This window comes from Cibotium barometz, chromosome 18 (assembly GCF_041138505.1).
Source record: "Cibotium barometz isolate CiBa-2024 chromosome 18, ASM4113850v1, whole genome shotgun sequence".
NCBI classification, from domain to species: Eukaryota; Viridiplantae; Streptophyta; class Polypodiopsida; order Cyatheales; family Cibotiaceae; genus Cibotium; species Cibotium barometz.
Window position 1 is genome coordinate 13,319,735 of NC_141063.1, and position 27,302 is coordinate 13,347,036.

At 43.8% G+C, this 27,302-nt stretch overlaps 1 protein-coding gene across 2 annotated transcripts in view; it reads left to right on the plus strand.

Annotated features, from left to right (window-relative positions):
• The first annotated feature begins 5,944 nt into the window (after positions 1-5,944).
• Positions 5,945-27,302, plus strand: part of LOC147628961 (uncharacterized) — a 62,984-nt gene continuing 41,626 nt past the window's right edge. For both annotated transcript variants that reach the window (XR_015267865.1, XM_086812136.1), the window contains exons 1-2: positions 5,945-7,490; positions 7,731-8,113. Coding sequence is in view for 1 of the 2 variants with exons in the window: in XM_086812136.1 (XP_086668262.1) it covers positions 6,008-7,490; positions 7,731-8,113 (1,866 nt within the window). In the remaining variant the exon portion in view is untranslated. The remainder of the gene's footprint in view (positions 7,491-7,730; positions 8,114-27,302) is intronic.

Genomic DNA, 27,302 nt, shown 5'->3' on the forward strand with positions numbered 1-27,302 from the left:
TTCTTATTGGAAACATGGCCTTGGGAATAGCTAAATAGAATGTAGATTAGCAATTATACACTTAGAGCTTGTACTTGTACTATGTAGGTACTTGATTGTGATAAGGACTAGGCAAAATAGCATAATAAAAGCATCCTTAACTCGCTTCTAGAAAGATTTGAAGTGAGGAGGGCCCTATTTATACAAATTTAATTTTTAACTAACTCTTACATGTATGCAAAAGCATGGCTTTAGTTGAATATGATTATTCCTTTAGTTATCTAGCACAATCTTAGCTCATGCAAGTAAGATTGAGCTACTTTAAGTTTTTTACATTTTCTCTCCATGTATTATTTTAATATTTGACTAAATTGATCTTTAGATTCTTTTTAACCATTCCTAACACATCTTTTAATCATTCACTAGTACTTGACCCATGCGCTACTACTTGCGCACTACCCTCTTGGTATTACACTGTTGACATGTGGCACATGGCTCTAAAGAGGAGCTCTTAGACCTGCAACCTAGTAGATATGGGATCAGTTTTTGGCATTGTTGCTCAAGTGGTTGTGCTACCTTCAAAAGAGAGAGCATGCAAGTCATAGACCCATGCATAGAAACAAAACTCAGCAATCACCTTGAAATAATATTTCCATTACTGCCCTATGTACCAACTTGTGAGCTTATTTTCAAATATGAATGTCTATATGTGTGAATACACTCATAGTGTGAGATGTGCATATGTTTTGTTGGGATAAACACTACTATAAATATATATGTATACATGTGTGTGGGTTCACACATCTCTCTCTCTCTCTCTCTCTCTCTCTCTCTCTCTCTCTCTCTCTTCATGTGTGTAGGTTCACACACACACGCACACACTATGCACCTGCATGTGCGTAGATTCACACACACACGCACACACTATGCACCTGCATGTGCGCCCTCACACACACTCTCTCGCGCTTAGACATTATACATGTGTGTGTGTATGTGTGTGTGTGAGGGCGCACCTGCACATGTGCGCCCTCACACACACTCTCTCGCGCTCAGACATTATACATGTATGTGTGTGTGTGTGTGTGTGTGTGTGTGTGTACACCCATGTGTGTATACGTGTGTGTGTGTGTGTGTCAATTGTGTGCACGCTAACTTTGTGAGTATACGTGTGTATGTGTGTGTCAACTGTGTGCATGCTAACTTTGTAAGTGTGCACGTACATGCGAGTGTGTGTCTTTATGTGTCTATAGTGTTTGTGCACATGTCTATGTGAGTGTACCATCAAGTAGGTGGCTCATGCTACCCTCACGCTCAGATTGTGTGCATGAAGACTATGTGTGTCAACTTTAATGTCACCTTGTGTGTGTGTGTATGTTTGTGTTTGCATGTGTTGATGTGTATGCATGTGTATATCTTTGTGTATGTGTGCACAAGAGAGTGTGGGTGTGCATCTATGTGCTTTTGTGTGGATGTACGTGTGTATGTATACGTATGTGTGTATATATGTGTATGTGTGTGTACATGCACAAACACTCGTGTGTATGTGTGCATACATACATGCACACGTGTGTGTGTGTTTACATGCTTATATATATGTGTGTGTTATGCATGTGTGTGTGTGCAAGTGTGCAAGTGTGTGTGTATATATGTGTATGCACATAAATGCATATGTGTGAGTGTGTGTGCATGCATATGCATGTATATGTCGATTCTATGTGCACATGTAAGTATATGTGATTGTGTCGATTCTGTATGTTTATATGTATACACACATGTGGAAGTGTATGTGTATATGTGTGCATGTGTCGAGTGTGTACTTGCCAACTCTTTGTGTACGCACATGTGTGTGTGACTATCTTTTCCTTTATGTGTCGATAGTGTGTACGTACACATGTATGTATGAGTGCACCATATGTATCAAAGCCTTAATGAAGGCAACTCTCATGTTACCCTCATGCACACGTCCATGTATGTGCATGTGTATGTATGTGTGTGTTCTACATGTGTGTGCATACAAGCATGCAAGGGTATGTGTGTATAATAAAGCTTGTCTTTCACTATTTAACTCTCCCTTCTTACACATGGTAAAATGAGATAGCCACAAAGTATGACACACAGGTGAATCTTGTGGGTAGCAAGGGCAAAATAGTGAGAGTAATAGTGCACCTTTATGTACTAGAGCCCTAATGAAGGCAGCTCTCACATTACCCTCACGTTGAGACTGTGTATATCAACTCTGTGTGTGCACACGTACAATTGTGTGTGTCGATAAAATCGTATGTGACTATGTTTGTGCGTGTATGTGCATGCACTTATGTATGTGTCTCTATGTGTGGTATGCAAGAGAGTATATATGTGCATATGTGTGCCTTTGTGTGTGGATACACACGTGTATATGTGTGTACATGCATGTGCACTTGTGTGTGCATACATATGTGCACATGTATGTGTGTGTGTGTGCATGCACGGGTATTTGCATGTGTATGCCTGTGTGTGTGTTGTGCATATGTGTGCAAGTGTATGTGTGTCAACATGCAAGTGTGTGTGTATATGCGTCATGTGCAGTTGTGTGTGTGCACACACATATGTGGGTGTGTGTACGTACATGTGCATGTGTGTACGTACATGTGCATGTGTGTTGATTTTGTGTACACGCATGAGAGTGTGTATGCACCTGTATGTATGCACGTGTATGTCTGTGTTGTGCACATGCGGAAGAGTGTGGGTGTGTATCTATGTGCCTGAATGTATGGATACACATGTGTATATATGTGCATGTGCATGTACGTGTGCATGCGCAAGAGTGTGGGTGTGTATCTATGTGCGTGAATGTATGGATACACATGTGTATATATGTGCATGTGCATGTTGTGCACATGCGCAAGAGTGTGGGTGTGTATCTATGTGCCTGAATGTATGGATACACATGTGTATATATGTGCATGTGCATGTACGTGTGTATATTTGGGCGTATACACGTGCACTTATGTGTGTATGTGTGTGCATTCATACATGCATGTACGTGTATGCATGTACACTCAAGTGTGGATGCACATCCATGTGCATGTGTATGTACATGAACACGTTCGAGTATGCATGCACGTGTATGTGCATGTGTATGTATATGTCTGTTGTACATGTGTGCAATTATGTGTGTGTGTGTGTGCAAGTATGCAAGAGTGTGTAAAATAAAGCTTGTCTTTGACTCTTTAACTCTCCTTTCTTACACATGGTAAAATGAGATTGACACGTGGGTGAATCCTATGGTAAGGGCAAAATAGTGAGAGTAATAGTGCACCTTTATGTATTCAAGCCTTAATGAAGGTGGCTCTCACGTTACCCTCACGTTGAGATTGTGTGTATCACATTACCCTCACACTGGGATTGTGTGTATCAACTTTGTGAGTGCACTTGCTAGTGTATGTGTGCAAGCAGGCAAGAGTGTGTGTGTACATGTGTATATCTTTATATGTATGTGCATCATGTGCATGTGTGTGTGCACATGTGTGTGTGTGTGTATGTGCATACACATACATGTATGTGATTATGTGTTTGCACATGAGTGGAAGTGTACCTGTGTATATGCACGCATGTGTGTGTCCAGTGTCTGCATGCCAACTATGTGTGTGCCAACAATCACATGTGCCTGTGCATTGTGTATGTGTGGTGTGCCTATGCACCGTGTGTGTGCTTATATGTGCGTGTGCCTATGTATATGCATGTGTATGTGTCTCTGTGTGCACGTATGCAAGAGAGTGTGTAGTGCCTGTGTGTGGATGCATGCATGTATGTGTACGCGTGCACATGCACTTGTGTGTGTATGCATACGTGCATGTGTATATGTGTGTGTACACTCGAGTGTGCGCACACACATGTATTTGTGTTGTGCGTGTGTATGCAAGTATGTGCAAGCTAGCGAGTGTGTGTGTATGTGTGTTATATGCATGTGTGTGGGTGTGTGTGGGTGTGTGTGTGTACGTACATGCATGTGGATGATTAGGTGTATGTTGATTCTGTATGCATGCATGTGAGTGTGTGTAACTATGTACATGTGTAGTCATGTGTATGTGCATGTGCATATACAAGTGTACGACTTTGTGTGCATGCGTAGTCATGTGTATGTGCATATGTATATATAAGTGAACGACTATGTGTGTATGTGCTTGCGTGTGTCTGTATGTTTGTGTGTGAGTGTGCATGAGTGCGTGCAAGTGTGTGTATACGTGCCTGAGAGTATGTGTGCATGTGTGTGGGTACCCACACACACACACTCTCGCATGTGTACCCACACCTAAGAGTATGTGTGTGCATGTATGTAGAATTTTTATTAAGAAAAAATATATATTTTAAATAGAAATGGTTATTGCTTTTACTTTCTTTTTCATTGGTGGAGATGTGTGGTTACTTATCCTCAAATAGATGCACACCTCACATATAATGATGGGGTGTTCTATTTTTAAACAATGATGATAAAGAGAAAGAGATACGTTTTCACCACATAAATGACTTCCCTATTGAAGTCTGCTCTTTTTACACTAAAATTTGAATTTGAAATGGGAATAAAGCTTGTCTTTCACTCTTTAACTCTCCCTTCTTACACATGGTAAAATGAGATAGCCACAGAGTGACACATGGGTGAATCCTATGACAAGGGCAAAATAGTGAGAATAATAGTGCATGACGTTTCTAGGCTTCAACCTTAACAATTCTTCACCAAGTTTACACATTAATTATTTTCTATTTGGTCATGTCCATTTTGATTTATTTTCTAGGCTCTAATTAATTTTAGATGATGTTTGAATGCATTACACACACACACACACACACACACATGCACATGCACATGTATGGTAAAATCTATAAGGGTTAATTTCTTAGAAAAATCCAATGTACACATTCTACAGCTTAATTTTACCTTTTATTATTTTATTTTTTATCAAATTTTATGTGCTTATAGGATCACATAATTTACATATACATTTAACTTAGTCACATGTCCACATTTTGCACATTTAGAGATTCTCTTACTCTTAAATTATTTTCTTCTAAGGTCATAAACTAATTTATTTACCTTACTAGTTTAAAATTTTCAACTCAAGTTGGAGGATTTTTTTTTGGGAACATTATTATAATTATAAGTTGAGCACTGCCATAATAATTCCTTTTTTTGGAACATAATAATTATATTTATAAGTTAAGCAGCACTGCCATATACAAAGGTCCTCTTTTTAAACTGTCACTCCCATTCCAATCACTATCCCACATCTCCTCCTCCCAAGCAAAATATGAATGTTCCCAAGAGATATGATATCCAAGCTGCATGTATGCCACAAGCAAGGACTCAATAGTACATCCTTTGGGAGTCTGTTCCTCCATATAGTCTTCCTCCTCCCAAATCCTATCAAGTTGGAGCATTCTAGATATATTTTGAATACTCTCTCACTAAAATATTTCTAGAACTGGAATTTATTTACAAATACAAGAAATAAGGAGGGACCTTATAATACACACACATACACACACATAATATGTGTGTGTGTGTGTGTGTTAATCTTTGCAAGAACAATCTTTTTCCAATTAATCAACAAGGGACCTTACACTATATTGCTTTATTTCTTTTTTCAATTAATCAATAAAGGGACCTTAAACTATATTGCTTTATTTCTTTTTCTAATTAAAGGTTGAAGATGTTTTTACTCGAGCTCGCGGTTGCTAGGACACCCATGCGTATGTCGAGGAAGACATGGATGAACTGGAAAGGAATTATTTTTGTGAACTAGATTTTGATATTGGATCTCGTTGCTTGACCAGCTGGTCCTCAACGTAGAGTCCGAATGATAATTTTTGTAAATTAATGGACTGGATATTTTGAAAAATTATGATCAGTAATATTATGGTTTCATTGAAAGATTGTTTTAAAGACAACATACATATATATATATATATATAAAATGTACATATACACATTTACAGACATTGAGAAGTTCTAAAATACGTGGCTTTTCGAAGAAGCTTTGATTGTGTAGAGATGTCTGTGTATGCTGCATACAAGTCTCTGATGATGTCTGGTTCTCCTTCGAAGGAGGACCTGATCCTACAGGGCATGTGCAAGGAGTGGATATGGGAGTATGTTCTGAAGCACTGCTCCAACAGTGGCCTCATCCGAGCCCTCGCGGAAGCCTACCCTGTCCCCGACAGCAGCCTGCACTTGAAGAGAATGCTTCTCCTCAAGTCCTTGTCTTTCAACCTTTCGGAAGACCAATTCTCAGACAGAACCCTGGAAACCATCTCTGTTCTTTTGCTCCTCTACCACTCCGAAGGCCGCCCTGATCGATTCCACGTGCCTGCCATCACCAGCGATGGTTACAAAACTAGGGTTCCTCTCACCCTGCAGGATCTTCACCTCGCTGTTAGGGTCGAGTGTGCCGCCCAGCACCTGCGCAGTGAGACCGACAATTGGCCTAAATTCTATGAAGCTTTGGAGAAGCACTGGGGGGAGTATGCAGAGGATACACAGGAGCCGGAACATGATGCAGAATTTGGGAAGAGGTTTTTGGAGTTGAAGGAGGAGTTGTGGGCTGTGCAGAAGCAGCCTGAGCTCCGCCATGACCTGCTTAAGAGACACAAGATGGGGTTTGTGAAGAGGATGATGCAGAACTTCCTTTCTGATGCATGGGAGGACGTTGGATCGGGTTTTTTGGAGGGTGTGGCAGAGAATTTGAAGAAGGGGCTGTATGTGCCTGATGGGTTTTCACCAATTGATGCCCCCAGCTCAAAAAAGGGGCTGTATGTGGCTGATGGGTCATCGCCAGGAAAACCCATACATGCATTCATTGCAAAGGATTTGAATAAAGAGCTCCCTGAGTCATCACCTGAAAGAACCTTTGATGCATCCACGGCAAAGAATCTGACTAAGGGCCAATACGTGCCTCGTGTATCATCATCAGAAAGATCCATTGATGCAATTATGGCAAAAGATTTTACTAAGGGGCATGGGTCATCATCAGAAAGACCCATTGACGCATCCATGCCAAAGAATTTGACAAAGGGGTGCTCTGTGCCTCATGGGTCATTACCTCAAAGACCCATTGGTGCATCTATCATAAAGGATTTGAGTAAGAGGCCATCACCAGAAAGACTCATTGATGCATCCTTCACAAAGGACCTCTATCTGCCTCATGGACGATCAGTAGAAAGATCCATTGATGCATCCATGGAACCAAGAACCTCTTTGGATCCTCAGTTGCTGAGTAAGAGGAAAATACCAGCAACTCTTCAGGAGAACATCTTGATGACAAATACATCATCCCCCTTGCGCCAGAAGCTCATACACAGTATACATGAAAGGAAGAGTTCAAAGGGTGCGTGTTTAGCCAATCCTGAAGAAGAGTCGGTAGCGCACCAAAATATGCATGCAAAAGTATTTCCGGCCATGTCAACTGAGCAGAGAGATGAGTGTGTAGCTACCCTTATGAAATCACCGGCCTGTCTGAGTCCACCCCCATGGGCAGGTGAGGTTAAGCTAGATGGTTCCTTTTCTCTTCCTGTAGATTATGTGCTGTTTATGCTGCTGGACTGTAAAGATCTCTTTGAAATGGGGGGTTTAATGTCCCTTGTTGAGTGATGTCTGTAGTACAAGTACATATGTCTGTGTGTGCATCCCCCCCATCTCCCACACATGCATACACAAAGAGAGAACAATTTAGATTGCCTGATTTATGATAATTAAAGGTCTCATGTGTCAATTTCAGGGTCGCCAGGTCTAAATGGCACCATTACTTTACGAAGCAAGAGGCGAAAACTTGTTCCTTTCTATCCTGATGAAAGTGATGCTATCAAAACGGTTGCTGCTGTTGGTGGAAATGCTGTTTTGGGCACCCCCGAGATACTAAAAGCTCAATCAGAGCTTAAGGAAGGTCAAGCAAGTCTAAACGCAGTGGTAAAAGATCCTCTTCCAGAGGCCATGAAGATAGCTGAGGAAGCTGCAAAAGCCAGCGAATTTGTGAGAAAAGTTCCAGAGAAGACATTGCCTGGGGTTCCATCTTCTCACTTGGAAGGGGCTGCACGAGTACATCAAGAGAAACCAAGTAAAAGGAGTATCATGGATCGGAACCCCACTGCGCAGACCATGGAGGTGATTTTCCAGCTCTTGTACTTGATTGACCTTGTTCTATTCAGTAGAATTATGCTTGCATTGTGTGGGGATTGGTATGTCAATTTTGAAAGTTGCCACTAGACAAGTGCATGCTGGGCATACTCTTAGGATTATACAGCATGAGAAAGGCTTCATCTCTTCAAGTCCATTGAAAATTTTATGAATTATGAGGAGCAGGATCTCAGCAGGATATACACATATTCATACCTCTTTCTGCAATCCTTTGTAGCCTGTTAGAAAGAGGTAAGTAGGGTATTTGGTTCCTCATTAGATTGTCCCTATGTTTCCTCGTCTTCACAAGCCTGGCCATGCTTATCATTGGTGGCCGGCCAAACTCTCATAAATCAGGCACTCTTTTAAATAAAAGAGCGTGGATTGCTTATTGGGCACCCTCTCCACTTATGGGGGAGATGTGGCTCCTGCTGAGGTGGCCCAATGGCCACCCATTATCCTTATGGAAAGGCTTATCCTCTCCCTTCCTTTAAGGGAAATAGGCGCCTACTTCATCACGGGGAAAAGGAAGGCAATTTTCAGCATAACCAGTTCACTTACTTACTTTTTGGCATGGTTTTTTGCTTCTCCATCGCTTGGATCAACCTGCAAATGAGAGCTACACTGCTGTCCAGCCCTTGGGGGTCCTCTTCACCTATTATCTCATGGATATGTACTTGCTGAAAGAGCTTTGGAGCATTTCTATCGCTGACAATTTGAGCAAAAGCTGATTTCTTCTCTCAAAATCAGAAAATTCAGTAAGAGCTTCTACAAATTCTCTTCACCTACTCTACATTTGCGTGCTTGACCATTAAGGTCTTCTATGACTCGGCCTGGCGCACACATGCTTATGTATAGATGCCAGTGGAGCATAGTTGCTTGTGGCAAGGCGCTGGGGTTGGGAAATGTGGCAAGGCGCTGGGGTTGGGAAGTGGGGTTCAAAAGTCAACCTCTACTTCGACAAAACATGTTTGCAAAATGTTCTCATTGCATGGATGTCATTGGAAATTTGGCATGTGATGTCCATGAAGCTTGTATCTTGAGAAATCCTTGATAATGCAATCATATAACAAGGGGGGTCGGCCCTTCCGGCCCTATTGTAGTGTCATTTAAATTTCAGCATTGCTATCTCATTTGGTTTCGTGCCATTTCTGTCAGAATGCAGCGGAAATGATAACCAAATCTGAGACCACAAGAGCAAGTAGAGTGTAGAAAATAGACAGCACAAGAGAAGGAGAGAGATAGGCGTATAACTCTTCTCTATACACAAGATCCCGAGGAAAAACTGAATGAGTACAATGTGGGGCAATGGGGCCTATTTATATGGCCCCATCATGCAGTCGGCCAGCACTAGTGGCCCTCACGACTGGGCACATCCAGTCGGCCAGCAGAGAAAATACCACGACCCCTCCTAATGAAGTCGGCCAGCTCCTGGTACACATGAGTGCAGTCGGCTAGCATCAGAGGCTCTTGCTAGCCTGTGGCAGCCACCCACATCATGGAAAAAATGGGAAAAAATAGGGAAAAAAACGGGGAGTGAGGAAAAATGATAAAACACCTATACAGGGCGGGCACACCCACAACAGAGGCCCTGGTGTCTGATAAAGACAGGAGATGACTTCTAACACCCCCTCTTAGCTGTTGGTTGTGAAACCAACCACAGGGAGCTGGGGTGCCGCTTGAGCAAATCGTGAGATAGCGACTTCCTAAAGAGGTCCACCATACTGTCCTCCGTCGAACAGAACTCTAGCAAGATGTCATCAGCAACAACGATCTGTTCACAAACAAAGTGCCTCTGGATGACCATGGGTTCCTCCAGTGGAAGCCCAATCCTGCAATGTAACCTCACCACCTCACAAGCAACTCTGCCTCTGTCGTCGACAAGGCAAAAGATGACCGTCTCTTACTGCTCCATAAAACTGCTCCTGGGCCTGAAATAGATCTCCTCGTGTTCGGATCTCCTCCCCAAACTGAGTCACTTCCACCGTGGAGTCAGACTCCATCAATCAATCCCTCTCCTGTGTACAAGAGTCCATGATCCTTCGCATGCCGTAGAAACCATAGGATACGCAATCCTGCCTCCAAAGAGTCATCTGCAACCATGAGCTCAACAACCTCATCAGGAAGCTCACGTCCAATCTGGTGTCTATCAACAAGATCAATGAACCATTCTGCTTCTGAGTCAAAGAAGCATCACACTGCTCACAAGGATCAACACCTGTTACGGTGAAAAACCAAGTCCTGGAAACCTGGTGAAGACCATGCAAGGCTTTCAGAAACCTGTCAACCACCCCCTCTGAATCCGGAAGCACAAAGCGTGGGGTATGCACCTCCTTCTGCAAGTAATCAACTGCTACCTGCCTGGCTTTCCGAAAGGTCCCCGTGGAAAGAACATCCTCATCTACAGGAGGTTCTTTGTCCTGAATACTACGAGACATCAGAGCATAAGTGACGTGTTTAGTTTCCTCTGACTGACGAACACAAGAACTACCAACATCAGTATTGGAGAGTTCTTGCCAACTGCGGCCATCTATTGGCAAGCTATCCACCATTTAGTCTCGGAAAGCGTGTACCTGCAGCGTATCCACACTTAAGTGGCCATTACCAGAATGCCACTCATCATAAACCTGAGGACCTGGGAGAGAGAGTAAGCTTGTAAATTCCATTCTCCACTCCGCCTTCCCAAACCACCTGGCTTGTTGCTTTGTCCCGGAGAGCAACAAAATGCTCATCAAACTCCACCCGTACGCCAGTCTTGCAAACCTGATGCATTGACAACAGATGAAACCCAAGTGACGGAACATACAACACCTGGGAGGAATGCTTCCCCCCTCTGCCATCGGGAACTATCTCCAACCTGCCCTCACTGTGAACTGGAATAGTGGATGTATCCCCAGTAAGAATGTGACCAGAATACATGCAGAGATCTTGTAAATCTGAACGGGAAGGAGTCATGTGCCTGGAAGCACCACTGTCTAGAATCCACTCCCGAGTATCCGTTGCGGAGAATCCTCCCATCTCCTCCCTGCATGAAGAAAATGAAACATCGGTGTCCATCACCTCCAGGTGCACAAAAGCCGGAGTTTTCATGATTGCTGCCGAGGAATCTTCACCCTTCTCGGTCTTCCGCTTGGGACACTGCCTCCAATAGTTGTGAGGATTATGTTGTTAATCCCTCATATTGTATACTGATTACTACTTAAGTACTTAGCTTAGAGAATAAGAGAATTCAGGAGAACACTTGAGAGAAGATTGAATTGAATTGATTAAACTGAGTACAATAGGTCTCTTATATAGGAGATGAAGAGACACATTTAAAGAGGCATGTCCTTTGATGAAAGGACATGACCATAGACGAAAGGATACAACTTTAGGCTAAGGGATGTGTCTATTCGATGTAGAGGCACAACCATTCATCAAGGGATACAACCATTCGTCGAAGGGATGTGGCTATTTGATGAAGAGGTACATTCTTTGGCGAAGAGTCGCAACCGGTCGAGGGTAGGGGTTCCCTTGGTTGGTTACTCTTTGCATTTGCAACAGGAATCAGCAATGAAGAGAGAATGTGATACATACATACGTCACAATCGTGACATTCCCTCCCATTTAAAATAAAACCCCCGTGTCAAATGATAGACATCCGTTTGTCAAAGAACTCCTGAAGAAGATTAGGGTACTGTTGCATGTCTTCATCTGTTTGCCAAGTGGAATCAGACTCATCCAAATCCATCCACTTCACAAGAAATTCTGTAGTCAACTTTCTTCTTGTTTCCTTCTGTCACACATCAAGAATTACTTCTGGAACAAGGATAATATGGTCATCTTCAATTTTTGGTACATATGAAGATAAGTCTAGAACAGGCGAATCTCCTTGAACATAATGTTTGAGCCAAGAAATGTGAAAAGTCGGATGAACCTTCCCCCATGAAGGTGGAAGTTCTTGTAATTGACAACTGAATTTTTCTTAAGAATCTTGAAAGGCCCATAGAAGCGAGGTCGCAACTTTGGAAAAACTGACTTCACTGTTTTGTAGCGGTGAGGTGCCACATACAACAAGACCAAATCTCCTTCTTGAAAATATGCATGTCGACGATGCTTGTTGGCCTGTTTTTGATATTTTTGTTGCACATGGACCAATTTATCTCGAACTTGCACAAGCACACTTGCATCTCTTGAACCAACTGATCTGCCAACGCCACTTTGTGTTGTAAAACAAAGTTTGTAGGCACAAGAGGAGTATGCCCATATGCTGCTTGAAATGGAGTTAATCCAATTGCTGAATGATGGGAATTATTATAAGCAAATTCCACGAGTGGCAAATAAACTTCCCATGATGCCAAACGGGATTGAATGTAATGTCGAATCATTTCTTCCAAAATCTGATTGACTCTTTCAGTCTGTCCATCTGTTTGAGGATGAAAGGCTGAACTGAACAACAAAGTCGTGCCAAGAGATTTGAACAAAGACGTCCAAAAATGTCCAGTGAACTTTGGATCTTTGTCAGAGATGATGGTCTTCGGCAAACCATGCAATTTGAAGACATGTTGTACGAACAATGATGCCACATCTGGGGCTGAAGTAGCTTTCTTGCAAGGAATGAAATGCGCCATTTTGGAAAATCGATCAACCACCACAAGAATCTGAGCATTGCCTTTGGATGAACGAGGCAAAGTGGTAATAAAATCCATACTGATACTTTCCCATCTCTCATTGGGAATTGGCGCAACGGTTGAAGTAACCCTTGAGGAAGTTGTCGAGAGGCTTTCATTATCTGACACGAATGACAAGCTTTGACAAATTTGATAACATCTTGTTGCATCTGAGGTCAGAAGCTTGCTCTATGGGAAAGAATCAACGGCTCTGTCTCACTTCAGGGGAAAAAAGCGATGATCTCTATGAACCAAGTGCAAGTCCCTCCTTGATTCGGCCATGTGACTCGCGGGTTCAGTCGGAATAAAAAAGGATAGTTAAGGCTCTTGGCCCCGTTAGATAAATTTTCATTAGAAGATTTTTCTAGAGGAATCGCCCTTGTTTTCTGGGCGAGGAAAGTTTTTCTGGTCTCAGTTTTGGAAGAACTACCGGACTAGTCCCTTGGACGGACATTCGTGGGCAAGGTTGTCAAATCCCCACGGATCTCCTCGTGATCGTTCCTGGTACGAGATTGAACAAACAACAAGGGGGTGCAGGCCTGACTCACCTCCCAACCATGACAGCCGTGGGCAAGCCCACAGACTTGGCTGTCCCCACCGAGCCACGAGCTGAGCTAACTAGGTTGACGTACCGACCAATCTCCTCCTCGCGACGTCCCATACCGCCACGAAGCTGCTCTCGCGGGCCTCGAGATTGCTGCCGGCCTGCGTAAAGCAGGTGCACGTCCGCACTAGATACAGGCTCCAAGACCATAGAGCTCTCACAAACTCGCGAGACTCTCTATATCCCAATAACTAACCTTGGCCACCCTTTTATAGGCTCTTGGCCGGTCATCGGGCGTCCACACTTGGGCGCCCGCCCTTAATGGGAGAGAGAATTAGGGTTAGAGTTATTCATGTGGGAGACATACACAGAGAAGCAAGGGAGAGAGAGAGAGAGAGTTGTGGGGATGAGTGTGTGACTCCCCTATCACACATGTATATTGCACTAGTACACATAGTGCACTTAGTATATTAAAAGTACTAAGTGTACTATGTACTATAACTTATGGGCTTGTACACACTATAAGGGTGGGCATAATGCCTCTACCCCAATAACCTCCCACTTAAAGGCAAAGTGCCCTTAAATGAAGGAAAAGAAAAATCAGCATGTATATGTTAATATACAAGGCCATATCAAGGCTGAAACTGGCCTCATCCAATGCCCATCAAGTGTCTGCAATGAGCAAACTGCTCCGGAGGCAAACTCTTTGTCAACAGATCAGCCGGGTTGTCATCCGTATGAATCTTAACAAGCTGAATTTGCTTGTTCTCTATCACCTCTATGATGAAGTGATACTTCACATCCACATGCTTCGTCTTTGCATGAAAGACAGGGTTCTTTGCCAACTGGAAGGCACTCTGACTATCCCAATGCAACAATGGAATATCCCCTGTATAGCCCAAATTAACCACTAACCGAGATAGCCATAGTGCCTCCTTGCAAGCCTCTGTGGCTGCAATATACTCGGCCTCTGTAGTAGATAAGGCAGTGCACTTCTGCATCCTGGATATCCATGACACAGCACCTCCTGTGAATGTAAACACATAACCGGTAGTAGACTTTCGGTTATCTGGATGACCGGCATAATCCGAATCCGTGTAACCATGCACTAATGCATCCTGTTTGCCAAAACAAATGCACATATCCTGTGTGCCCTTCAGGTATCTCATGACACCTTTCACTGCTTCCCAATGCTTCTTGCCAGGGTTGGCCATGTATCTAGAAACCACTCCCACTGCAAATGCAATGTCCGGCCTAGTAGCAACCATGGCATACATGAGACTGCCACAAGCTGAAGCATACGGAATCTTGGCCATATCAGCCCTGCCACTATCTGACTGTGGGCTGTCCATAGCACTGAGTTTCACATATGGAGGCAAAGGAGTACTAGTCTTCTTCCCCCCGTCCATATTGAACCTCTGCAAAACTTTGCCAATGTATTCCTTCTGAGACAAATATAACACATGCTGATTTCTGTCCCGAAGTATCCGCATACCCAAAATGTGATTTGCATCACCTAAATCCTTCATATCAAAGGTTTGATGCAGCCTCTGCTTTAAGGCATCCATCTCCTTACGAGATTTCCCGGCAATCAACATATCATCAACATACAAGATGAGGATCAATAGACTGCCATCCAAAGCTTTCTTGGTGTATAAGCAGTGATCTATGTCACTTCTCCTGAATTTCTGGGATTTCATGAATGTATCAAATTTATGATACCATTCCCTTGGTGCCTGTTTGAGCCCATAAAGACTCTTTTTCAGCTTGCATACAAGCTTCTCCTTTCCACTCACTGCATAACCCTCTGGCTGTTACATATATATCTCCTCATGGAGATCACCGTGAAGAAAAGCAGTCTTCACATCCATCTGAATCAAGTCCAGATCATCATGCGCAACCAAAGCTAACACAGTTCTAAGTGTGGTCATTTTGACCACTGGAGAGAAGATCTCATCAAAGTCCACACCATATTCCTGCTTGAAGCCCTTAGCCACTAACCTGGCTTTGTATCTTGGCTTTGCATCTGGTGCAACTTTGAGCCTGTAAACCCATTTGCATGGCAAAACCTTCTTGCCTGCAGGCAAATGCACCAACTTCCATGTTCCATTTTTGTGCAGAGAATCCATCTCTGACTTCATGGCACGCTCCTAAAGAGCCTTGTCTGCCCTCTGTAAAGCCTCCTTATAACATGAGGGCTCCCCACAGTCAGTGAGCATCAAGTAGTCAACCCCTGGAACAAACCTGTCAGGGGCTCTGGAGGGTCTTGTGGACCTCCGTACCCAATGACCATCATTTGCAGGTTGCTGTCCAGCCTGCATATCACCTATTGGTGGCTCCTGTTCCATGCCATAAGGCTGAAATATCATGCCCGGTATTTCCTCTAACTGTGGGATATCCATAGGGATATCTTCTGCCATCTCTGGCTGTCCATTTGGACCATTTTCAGCACAATTTAAGGGCTGGTTTTGCTGCTGTAATGGCTGATTTACAGCCCTTGGTTGTTGTCCATGATGTCCATCATCATCAAAGATGACTCTGCCAGGCTCCTGTTGCCTTGCAGGCTCCTTATACATGCATGTTTCATCAAAAATGACATCATTGCTGCGTATAATCTTTCTATTCACGGGATCCCAAAGTCTATACCCCATTTCACCTTTGTCACCATATCCTAGGAATATGCATTTGTGAGACTTAGGATCAAGTTTGGTGCGCATTTCCCTGCGTATGTGCACGTACGCAACGCAACCAAACACTCTCAAGTGCTTGTATGACGGAGGCTTCCCTGTCCATACATCCTTTGGCACTTTCCCACCAAGCCTCGTGTTAGGTGACCTGTTTATAAGATGAACGGCTGTCATAACAGCTTCAGCCCAAAAACCATGAGGTAACGCAGCATGTGACAACATAGAACGGACCTTCTCTTGAATGGTCCTGTTCATCCTCTCTGCTGTCCCGTTTTGTGGAGGATCATAAGGAGTAGAGAGCTCCCTCTTGATGCCTTTAGCATCACAAAAGTCCTGAAACTGTTTGGACATATACTCTCCACCATTGTCAGAACGCAAAGCCTTCAGTGTTTTGCCAGTTTGATTCTCAACAAGAGCGACAAACTTCTGAAACACTGAGAATGTATCACTCTTCAAACGAAGAGGATAAACCCACACCTTGCGTGTGGCATCATCAATAAAAGACACAAAATATTTTGCTCCTCCCAAAGAAAGCTGAGGCATCTCACATACATCTGTATTCACAAGCTCTAACTGAGCATCTTTCTGTCCAAGAGCTTTCTTGTGGGGGCACTGGAGTTGCCTGCCATGTATACAATGCTCACAAAACTGAAAACTTGAAAACTTTAGAGAAGGCAAGTAACCCAAACGAGACAATTGCTCCATTCCTTTGACACTCATGTGTCCCAACCGGCTATGCCACATAGAGATTTCCGGCAGCTCGGCTGCATTTACATTAGCATGGTGAGAAACACCTGCATGCATGAAGTAAAGAGTGTCCACCTTAGAGCCTCTGGCAACAACCAGTGAGCCCTTACTAATCTTCCACTTTCCACGACCAAATGTGGTAACATAATTAGCATCATCAAGCTGTCCAGTAGAAAGCAGATTCTTCTTGATCTCAGGCACATGCCTGACATCATGGAGCATAAGCTGTGAGCCATCTGAAAACACAAGCCTCACATCACCTCTGCCAAGAATCTTGCATGCATGGTTATCACCCAAATAAACCACTCCTTCATTGCCAGCAGTATACCTGACAAACAAGTCTCTGCAACCTGTGACATGAAAGGAGGCACCTGAATCAATGATCCATGAGTGCATACCATGACCACCTGTAAGAAGTGAATGGGCATCAAGTGAAGACGTGAATAGGACCTCATCCTCACTGTCACCTGCATATGACACATTGATTTCTTCAATCTTGACTCCACTTTTGCCCTTTGGCTTTACATCTTTGGCTTCATCTTTGTCTTTGTCTTTGCCTTTTCCCTTTTCTTTTTGATCATTTTTCCATTTGTAGCATTGCTTTTTGATGTGTCCCTTCTTGCCACAATAATGGCATTCCAAATCCTTTTTGGAGCGAGACTTGCTCCTTCCCTGTTCTTGGCTTTTACCCCTTTGTTGGGATCTCCCACGTGCATTCATTGCATTGGACTTTCCAACAGAGTTGTTTTTCCTGTTCATCTTTTCTTGAAGAAGAGCACCCTCAACATCTGCATATGACAGCATAGCATTCGACTTGCTAGTGGCTGTCCTGAATGTGTCCCAACTCTCTGGCAAAGTGCATAAGAGAAAAGTGGCTTTGAACTCATCGTCCATTGCCAACTTTTGATTTATAACTTGGCTGACAATACCATTAAACTCATTTAGATGGGCTGTCATAGACGCCCCTTCCTTCATCTGAAGACCTATGAGTTTCTTCAACCAATACACTTTGCTTGAGGCACTTTGCTGGGCATACAAGTCCTGCAATCTCTGCCACATTCCCCAAGCTGTTTTCTCTTCACGAATGCTGAAAAGTAAAGAGTCTGACACAGATAACATGATAGTAGATCTTGCCAGCTCATCCATATCTTCCCACTCTTCAGCAGTAAGAGAAGCGGGCTTTACACCCCTTTCTTTGATAGGCTTGTGCTGCTTCTTTTGGAGCAACACATTATAGCACTGGGTTTGCCAAATATCATAGTTATGTGAGCCTTCAAGCTTCTTGATGTGAAGCAATGAAGAGCTCTGACCTGTGGTTGCCATAGCAATATGCAACCTGTCAATGCCTGACTCCCTGCAAAATGTGCAAACACTGCACCAAAAGCACACAAAGTGCTCACAGTTATTCTCCCAAGCTTTATCTCCCACTGCGGAAGCAAAAATGCAACTTTTCTCCCATTGTATGTGATGAAATCACCAAAATCTGGTTGCTGCAGATTTAGGACAGCACCTTAAATGTGCTCTGTTACCCTTCCAAAGTACTTTACAACAGTACCAAGTGCTCACCAATGATGTACCAAACCTGTACCGGCAAGTACAGCAGCTGAAATTGAACCTTTTCCTCACTCAAATCAGTGTACAGCCATGCCAAAACTTGCACAAAGCTGTGCCAAATCTGTACCAGCAGGTACAGTAGCAATAAATGCTCTCCTGGCTGTCCAAATGAGTGAAAATCAGACTTTTACAGTCCCGAACACTGCATACAACAGTCCCGAACAGAAATTGGGCAAAAGCCCCTTGACTGCAAGCTGATTTCTGAGGATTCAAGGCATAAAAGTCTTGCCTGTTGCTTTGCCAAGCTTAACAAGCATAAAATCTTGAAAAGCCCCTTGATTTAAGATCAATTTCTGATCATACATGGTACATTAACGCACATGAAGGCATCCAGAGTCTTCGCGATGCTTCCCCCTGGCCACATATACATCCAATACATGAAAGCCCCTTGATTTACAGGCACATTGAGTGCTTGTCAGGCATCAACACATTGCCCAAAGCATCAAATGCGATTGCCTGCATGCAAATCAATTCAATCGACACAAAAGCCCCTTGATTTGCACTGCAATTTGCTGCAATTTTGCCCGAATGTGCGATTTCTCACATCATACAGCATGTATGAGTGCTTAATTGCACAATTACATCAAAAGCCCCAAATTTTGACATCCAATTTCCTGCAAATTGATCCTGATTGTGACCAATGTCACCCAATTTTGCCAATTTTGCTCAAAATTGAGCAATTTGGCACCTGTACCTGCTCAATTGATGATTGTACCTGCTCAATTGCAAATTGGACATGCAAATTCCAAAAAATACCTCAGGTAATTTGTGATTTTCTACAATTTGCAGGCTGAATGTATGATGTTGATGCTGTTGCAGAAAAGGGGGCGTGGATTTTTGCTGTAGCTGTTCTGGTGAAGGATTCCTCAGGCGATTTCTGATTGCAGGAAGGAAGGGGGGTCGTGATGATGGTGCTGCTGTAGCTGTAGATGTATGGATGGCTAGGCTGCGTAGCTTTCCTCAGCAGGCAACGTGTGGGTTGCGTAGCTCTCCTCAGTAGGCAGCGTGTGGGCTGCGTAGCTCTCCTCGTGGGCAACAACAGGGACACGTAAGCGTTGTTACGCTTTGGAGAAGGTGACGAGGAGCGAAGCGAAATTGCCCACACGCGATGAGGTCCGCCCCCCAGCCTGTCCGCCCAACGCGAGCGCACGAGTCGCCGCTAAAATCCTGCCCGACTCCTCCAGCTACGCTCGAAAGGCTCCACGCTCGCCTGCCTCCCCTTCGCACTACGGGTATGGACGTGTGCTGCCCAACGCTGACACCCCTGCGCTACACGTTGACTCTTCGCCTTCTTCTCCACCTGCGCCTGGGAGATCTGAGGGCAGCTATGGTACCCGCACTGGTACCTCTGGCTCGGGCTATGGGACCACTTCTACAACTTGTTCCGGCTATGGCACAGCTGCTGCTGTCCCTGGCTTATCCTATGGCAGCACTAGTGCTAGTGCGTCAAGCTACAGTACCCCCTAATCTCCCCAAAACCCTTGCCACAACCGGCACGGTACCAACCTATGGCAGTACCCAATCAGCACCCAGCTATGGAAGTACTACAAGCTCTGATACCAGTTGAATGGGAGAGAGAATTAGGGTTAGAGTTATTCATGTGGGAGACATACACAGAGAAGCAAGGGAGAGAGAGAGAGAGTTGTGGGGATAAGTCAACTCATCAAGATGAGTGTGTGACTCCCCTATCACACATGTATATTGCACTAGTACACATAGTGCACTTAGTACATTAAAAGTACTAAGTGTACTATGTACTATAACTTATGGGCTTGTACACACTATAAGGGTGGGCATAATGCCTTTACCCCAACACGCCCGTCCATACTTGGGTGCCTGCCCATTAGTCTATCCCTAACTCAGCTCGTCAATCAGCCTGCCTAGCTCCAAGCTTCCCCAAGCCTCGAAACTAGTCTTGCGTGCGTGTAGCACACGGTAGATACACACTGTGCACATGACATACTCCCCTTCCTCTAAGATCTCACTCCCGAGCTCACTAAAAAGCCAGGGTAATCTCTCTGAAGAGTAGTCAATGTCTCCCATGTAGCCTCCTCCTCAACACGATCCTTCCACTTGATCTTGTACTCCGTGATAAGCGTATTACGCAATCTACGTTCACGAAATCCAAAAATCTTTTCAGGTTCGTACATAACAAATGTCATGTCCTCGACATCTATAATTTCTTGAGGAGTAACTAACTGATCTGTTCCACATAGTACTTCCTTAAGTCTACTGACATGAAATACATGATGAACTTTCACATGTGAAGGCAAATCCAATTCATATGCAACTGAACCAATCCGTCGTGTAATACGAAATGGTCCATAGTATCTAGGGGATAATTTCGGAGATCAACCTGTCCGTAAAGTCTCGGAATCTTTCGGAACTCGCAAATACACCATCGTTCCTTCAGAGAACTCTCTGGGTGAACGATGTCTATTAGAATAAAATCTGTCTCGGTCTTGAGCACTTCTAATAGATTCCTTCGCAACTTGTAACATTTCCTGCAGATCTTGCAAAAAATTACGTGCTGCATGATGCTGAAGTCCTGAGAATCCTACTGTAACAGGTGATCTAGGTTGAAAACCATACATAAGCATGAAAGGACTAAACCCTGTACTCGTATGCTTAGTACTGTTATATGCAAATTCTAACATAGGAAGATAATCCTCCCATGAACTCTGTCTTTTGGATACATATGCTCGAAGCATATCCTCCAAAATCTGATTCACTCTTTCGGTCTGGCCATCAGATTGAGGATGATCAGAGGAACTCAAATTCAAAGTTGTTTCCAACTTCTCAAAAACAAGTTTCCAAAAATCACTTGTAAACTTAGAGTCCCTATCACTGACTATGTCCTGCGGTAACCCGTACAGTCTAAACAATTGCTCGATAAACTGCTGAGCTAATTACGTAGCTGTAATAGTCTTCCGGGTTGGTAAAAATCTAGCCATTTTTGTCAAGCGATCTACCACAACCCAAATAGAATCGTGGCCTTGATGTGTTCTTGGCAATCCGGTAATAAAATCCATGGAAATACTTTCCCATTTATTACTTGGGATTTGCTAAGGATGCAACAACCCAGCCTGTGTAAAGCGTTTAGCTTTATTTGCCTGACAAATTTGACACTTGAGAACATAATCTTCTACATACCCTTTCATCTTTGGCCAATGAAAAGTGTGTTTCACTAACAATAGTGTCCTGTGTACCCCAGGGTGTCCAGCAGAAGGAGCGTCGTGACACTCCTTAAGAATCTTGGACCTAATGTCCGGGATCTGTGGTACACAAATTTTGTCATTACGGAATAGTAAACCATTCCGAATCATCCACTGGCCTCATGCAGCCTGAATGGTAGACTGCTCAGTCATCGAGTCTTGGTCAATCAATGAGCTCCCGTTGTGGATCTTCTACCAAAATGGACCAAAATAACTATCAGTCCTGCAAAGCCCTCTCAATGACTGAAATAAGTCGGTAGAAATCTCGGTGAACGACAAAGTATTCACCTCTCTAATGCGACTAAGCGCATCTGCAATACTATTCATGGATCCTTTCCGATAACGGATCTCAAAATCAAAATCTTGCATTAACTCTGCCCAACGAGCTTTCCTTCCTCTCAAATCATCCGCATCACACACATACTTGATTTACTGATGATCAGTCAATACCACAAACTTGGAGCCATATAAATAATGTCTACAAACCTTGAGAGCATGAATCATAGCATAAAGCTCCTTCTCAAGGGTTGGCTCAAAAGCAACCGGTCTACCATCTTGAAATAGAGCATCCCTGATAGCATAGTCACTGGCATCAGTTTCAAGAACATAAGGCTAACTAGGATCAGGCAATGCTAAGATAGGTGCTTCCTTGACTTTATCTTTTAAAAATCTGAAGGCCATATCCAAATCGTTATTCCAAGTGATAGGTTGATTTGACTTACGTCCACGACCTTTCAATAAGTCGGTCATCGGTAGTGTGAGCTGAGAGTACTCCCGTACAGATTTCCGAAGAAAAACAACACAACCGAGAAAAGAACGAAGTTGTTTCACTGTTCGCGGTATAGGCCAGTCCAGAACCTTCTGAACTCGGTCATAGTCAATGCTCAATCCATCTCGAGTGATCTTGTGTCCCAAGTAAATGATGTTGGTCATAAAGAACTCACAGTTACTTAACTTAGCATATAGTCGATTCTGTCTTAAAATAGATAAGACAGTCGTGAGGTGTCTGACATGATCCTCAACAGTATGACTATATCAAAATATCATCTAGGAACACCACCACAAATTTCCCAAATGTTTACGAAAAAGATCGTTCATCATTTGCTGGAAAGTGGTTGGAGCATTGGTTAACCCAAAAGTTAATACGAGAAACTCGTAATGGCCATACCTAGTCCGAAAGGCGGTTCTTTCGACATGCCTTTCATGAATACGTATCTGGTGGTAGCCAGTAAGTAAATCTATCTTCGTGAAATATTTCGCTCCTGCTAACCGGTCAATCAGGTCATCTGATCTAGGGAGAGGATAACGGTTCTTAATGATCAGCTTGTTCAATCTCTTGTAATCTATACACATTCTCTAGGTATTATCCTTCTTTCTTCTAAGCAACACAGGTGCACCCCAAGGTGATTTACTTGGACGGATTTGGCCCATCCTTAAGTACTCTTCAAGTTGTTTAGCCAACTCATCTTCCTCGGCTTGGCTCATCCTGTAAGGTGGAATACTGACAGGATGAGCACCAGGGATCAAGTCAATACGATGATCAACTGTCCGTTCAGGTGGTAAACGCGATGGCAGTTCCTGAGGAAATACGTTTTGGAACGAATCAAGTATTTTCTGTAATTCTTTGCTTTCAAACACACTTAATTCATTGACATTCATGAAAGGTATGAGAAATGAAGAAAGTGGAATCAATACACAATGGAAAGCGGTATACAAAGAAGAATCCATTATATTTCCAAAATCAATTGTATTTACAAGAGGTTTCTGAGAGGGATGAATACAATCACCTAAAATACTATAATGGGTGTCCTTATGCTAAAAAGAAAAAATATGACTAGACCAATCTATTTGGACTTGAAGAGTCTTAAACCACTCAATCCCTAATAACATGTCTACATTTTCTAGGTGCATAACATAGCATTCCAGAGTATCTTTGTAGTCCTGAATCTGGATTGGAAGCATCTCCATCTTTCGATCCCATACTTGCCTTCCAGGCGTACCTCATAGGTATGATCGCTGGGTGTCGTATCAAGACTCAATTTCTGCACAAGTTTGTAGTTAACAAAGTTGTGTGAGCTACCAGGGTCTAGAAGAATGTGAATCTTATGGCCATTCACTTCTCCATAAACGCAGAGAGGATCATGCAAGCCAAAGACTTTAGAGTTGAACAGACAATCAGAACAAGTACTAGGGCGAGAAAGTACAGTAATTGACGTACCTGTCAAAGACAACTGATTAGCTGCCTTTGGCTTGGGTCTTGCGTTGGTCTTTGCACCCTTTTGCTTTGGGCACTTGTTACGCATGTGTCCTTTTTCTTCGCAGATAAAACAACGGCCTTCCTTCTTGAGCTTTAAAGCCCTAAGGAGTCGTTTCTTCTTCGCTGGTGTCGAACTTGAATTCTTCGAAGGTTGGTCCGAAGACTTTCCTTTAGTCGTGTTAGCCATAGGTACAGAGAACTTTCTGATACCACTGTCAAATCCCCACGGATCTCCTCGTGGTCGTTTCTGGTACGAGACTCGAATCTTGCAAACAAACAAACAAATAACAAGGGGGTGCAGGCCTGACTCACCTCCCAACCATGACAGCCGTGGGCAAGCCCACAGACTTGGCTGTCCCCACCGAGCCACGAGCTGAGCTAACTAGGCTGACGTACCGACCAATCTCGTCCTTGGGATGTCCCATACCGCCACGAAGTTGCCCTCGCGGGCCTCGAGATTGTTGCCGGCCTCGGCTGCGTAAAGCAGGTGCACGTCTGCACTAGATCCAGGCTCGCTCTCACAAACTCGTGAGACTCTCTATATCCCAATAACTAACCTTGGCCACCCTTTTATAGGCTCTTGGCCGGTCATCGGGCATCCACACTTGGGCGCCCACCCGTCCATACTTGGGTGCCCGTCCGTTAGTCTATCCCTAACTCAGCTTGTCAATCAGCCTTCCTAGCTCCAAGCTTCCCCAAGCCTCGAAACTAGTCTTGCGTGCGTGTAGCACATGGTAGATACACACTGTGCACATGACAAAGGCCCCAAGTGTGAAGCTCTTTCCTGTGTGCAAGAGATTGCTACTGCCGTTACTAGCATCCCAGAGTTCGATGCGCAGAGAGGGCAGGGGTCTCACAGCTGGTATCAGAGCTTTGTTGAAAGCTTAAGAATGAAAAACGAATTTTGACAGGAATTTATAATTTAATCTTAGAAAGGTGCATTCATATGTTGTGTTTTCATTTAGATTAAGCTTCATTATTAAAGACTTATTGTAAGATTCCTCCCCAACCTCTCAAGATGTCTAGTATCTTCCCCTGTAATCAAATCCCTCTTCAAAAATATAAAAGATCTTGTTTCTATTCAACCCATCGGCCTTGTCGAGAGTTCATAACAGGCTGAGTGAAAATGTACGTTAGAGATTGATGATCTGTACGTACAACTGAATCTGCTCCAAGAAGATAATGTCTCCAAGTTTGATAAGTATGCGCGATTGCCAAAAACTCCTTATCATACACAGGATACTTGCTTTGAAGGGTTGAAAACTTCCTGCTATCAAAAGCAATGACACGATCATTCTGCATCAAAACTCCACTAGAAGAACGACTTGAGGCATCTGTCATTACATCAAAGGGCTGGGTGGGATCTGCAATGGCCAAGATCGGGGTTGTCGTCAAGGCATGCTTGAGATCATTGAAGGATTGCTTAGCTTCAAAAGACCACTGAAGTTTGTCCAGCTTTGTCAATTCTGTCAAAGGGGCAGCAATCTCTAAAAACCTATGCACCTTGTTGTGATAAAAGTTAGCAAGTCCCAAGAAAGATCGAACATTTGAAATGGTGAGAGGCAAAGGCCAATCCACAATCGCCTGAATCTTCTTAGGATCTACTGCAATCCCATCAGCAGAAATGTGACCAAGATATTCCACATGGTTCTTGAAATATTCGCTCTTCTTCTTGTTGATGTACAGCACATTGGTGCGTAGTACTTCAAAGACAATCTGTAAATGCTCTTTGTGATCGACCATAGATCGGCTAAAAACCAGAATATCATGGAGATAAACGACCACAAACTTGTCCAAGTACGGCCCAAAAATTTCATTCATCAGGGTCATGAAAGTGGCCGGGGCATTGGTTAACCCAAAAGGTATGACCAAGAACTCATAATGGCCATATTTTGTCCGAAAGGCTGTCTTGTATTCATCACCATTACGGATACGAATTTGATGATAGCCGGACTTCAAATCAATCTTGGAAAACACCTTTGCACTAAGCAGCTGGTCGAACATCTCATCGATGCGAGGCAAAGGAAATTTGTTCTTGATTGTCAGCTTGTTGAGAGCACGGTAATCAATGCAAAGTCGCATTGATCCATCCTTCTTTTTGACAAGCAAAACTGGGGCTCCGAAGGGACTTTTGCTGGGGAGGATGTGACCTTTGTCCAGCAACTTTTGTAATTGCCTTTGTATCTCCTGAGATTTAGAGTAAGAAACACGGTATGGAGCTCGGGTTGGAGGAGGTTGACTTGGGATAAGATCAATCGGGTGATCCACAGGACGAGGAGGAGGCAATGTCGTCGGAAGATCATTCGGAAACAGATCTTTAAAAGGCCTGAAGAAGGATTGCTCCAAGTAAGTAGTTGTTGATGACGAGGCTTGAGATTGCTCACTAGTTTCTGCTTCAATTAACATGACCAAGGATGTTGTACAGTCACGTTTGCGGACGAGGCGTTTGATGCAGGGCTGAAACAACAGTGATGGGTTTGGCACTGAAAAGGCCACGAAGTTCCAGCTCTCGACCATCATGGTATAACTGGATTGAATGAGAACGAAAGCTGATCACTGGATCATATCGATACAGCCAATATTGTCCCAGTATCATGTCATAATGTGACAAAGGCATCACTGAAAAATTAAGGTGATCTTGGTAATCTTGAATCTGGAACTGAAGCTGTTGCACCTTTTTGTTACAATTAAGGAAGGAACCATCAGCAAGCTCTACTTGAAAAGCATCCACAAAATGCCAGGTCTGTAGGCGAAGCTTGTGAACCAAAGAAGTGTCCACAAAATTAGTGGAACAGCCACTGTCCACCACCAGCACATTGATGGGATGGTCGCCAATGAAACCCAGAAGACTAAGGACCTGCTTGGAAAGATTCACCGGAACAGGGTTGGTACTTTGGCCATTAAGCATCAGGGTACTGACAACTTCAGAAACGCGAACAGAGCAAGCTATTTGTTTGTTTTTGTCTTTCACAGGAGGCGGGTCATGATCAGCATGGTGGCAACTGTCCACCTGAGAATTGCGCCGAGTGTTGGAGGGTTTAGGGCGCTGAGGACATTCATACCACCGGTGATCGCCAAAACAAATTGTACAGAGGCCCGGACGACTAGGTTGGGATGAAGTGGCAGTCAATGAAGAGGTTTGCTATCCTGAAGAGGTTTCTTGCTTGAAGTTGCGCCGATCATTGCTACGACGGTCCTGTCGGGACCGATCTCGGTTTCTGCTACCAGAGGATTCGGTCTGAGAGGATCTTGCGTTTGACGTGGGAGCTTGCCCGAAGAAGCGCGACCAGAAGGACTGCTGTCCAGAATATGGTCGCGTTGTCTAGGATTGGCTAGTCCCATTGGGTCGATTCCACTGGTAAGAACGGGCGCCGGAGGAATAGTTCTTGGGAGAACGCTTGTAATCACTAATGCGCTTGACATACGAGATTGCTTCATCCAGGGTGGTAGGATTTGTTAGAAGT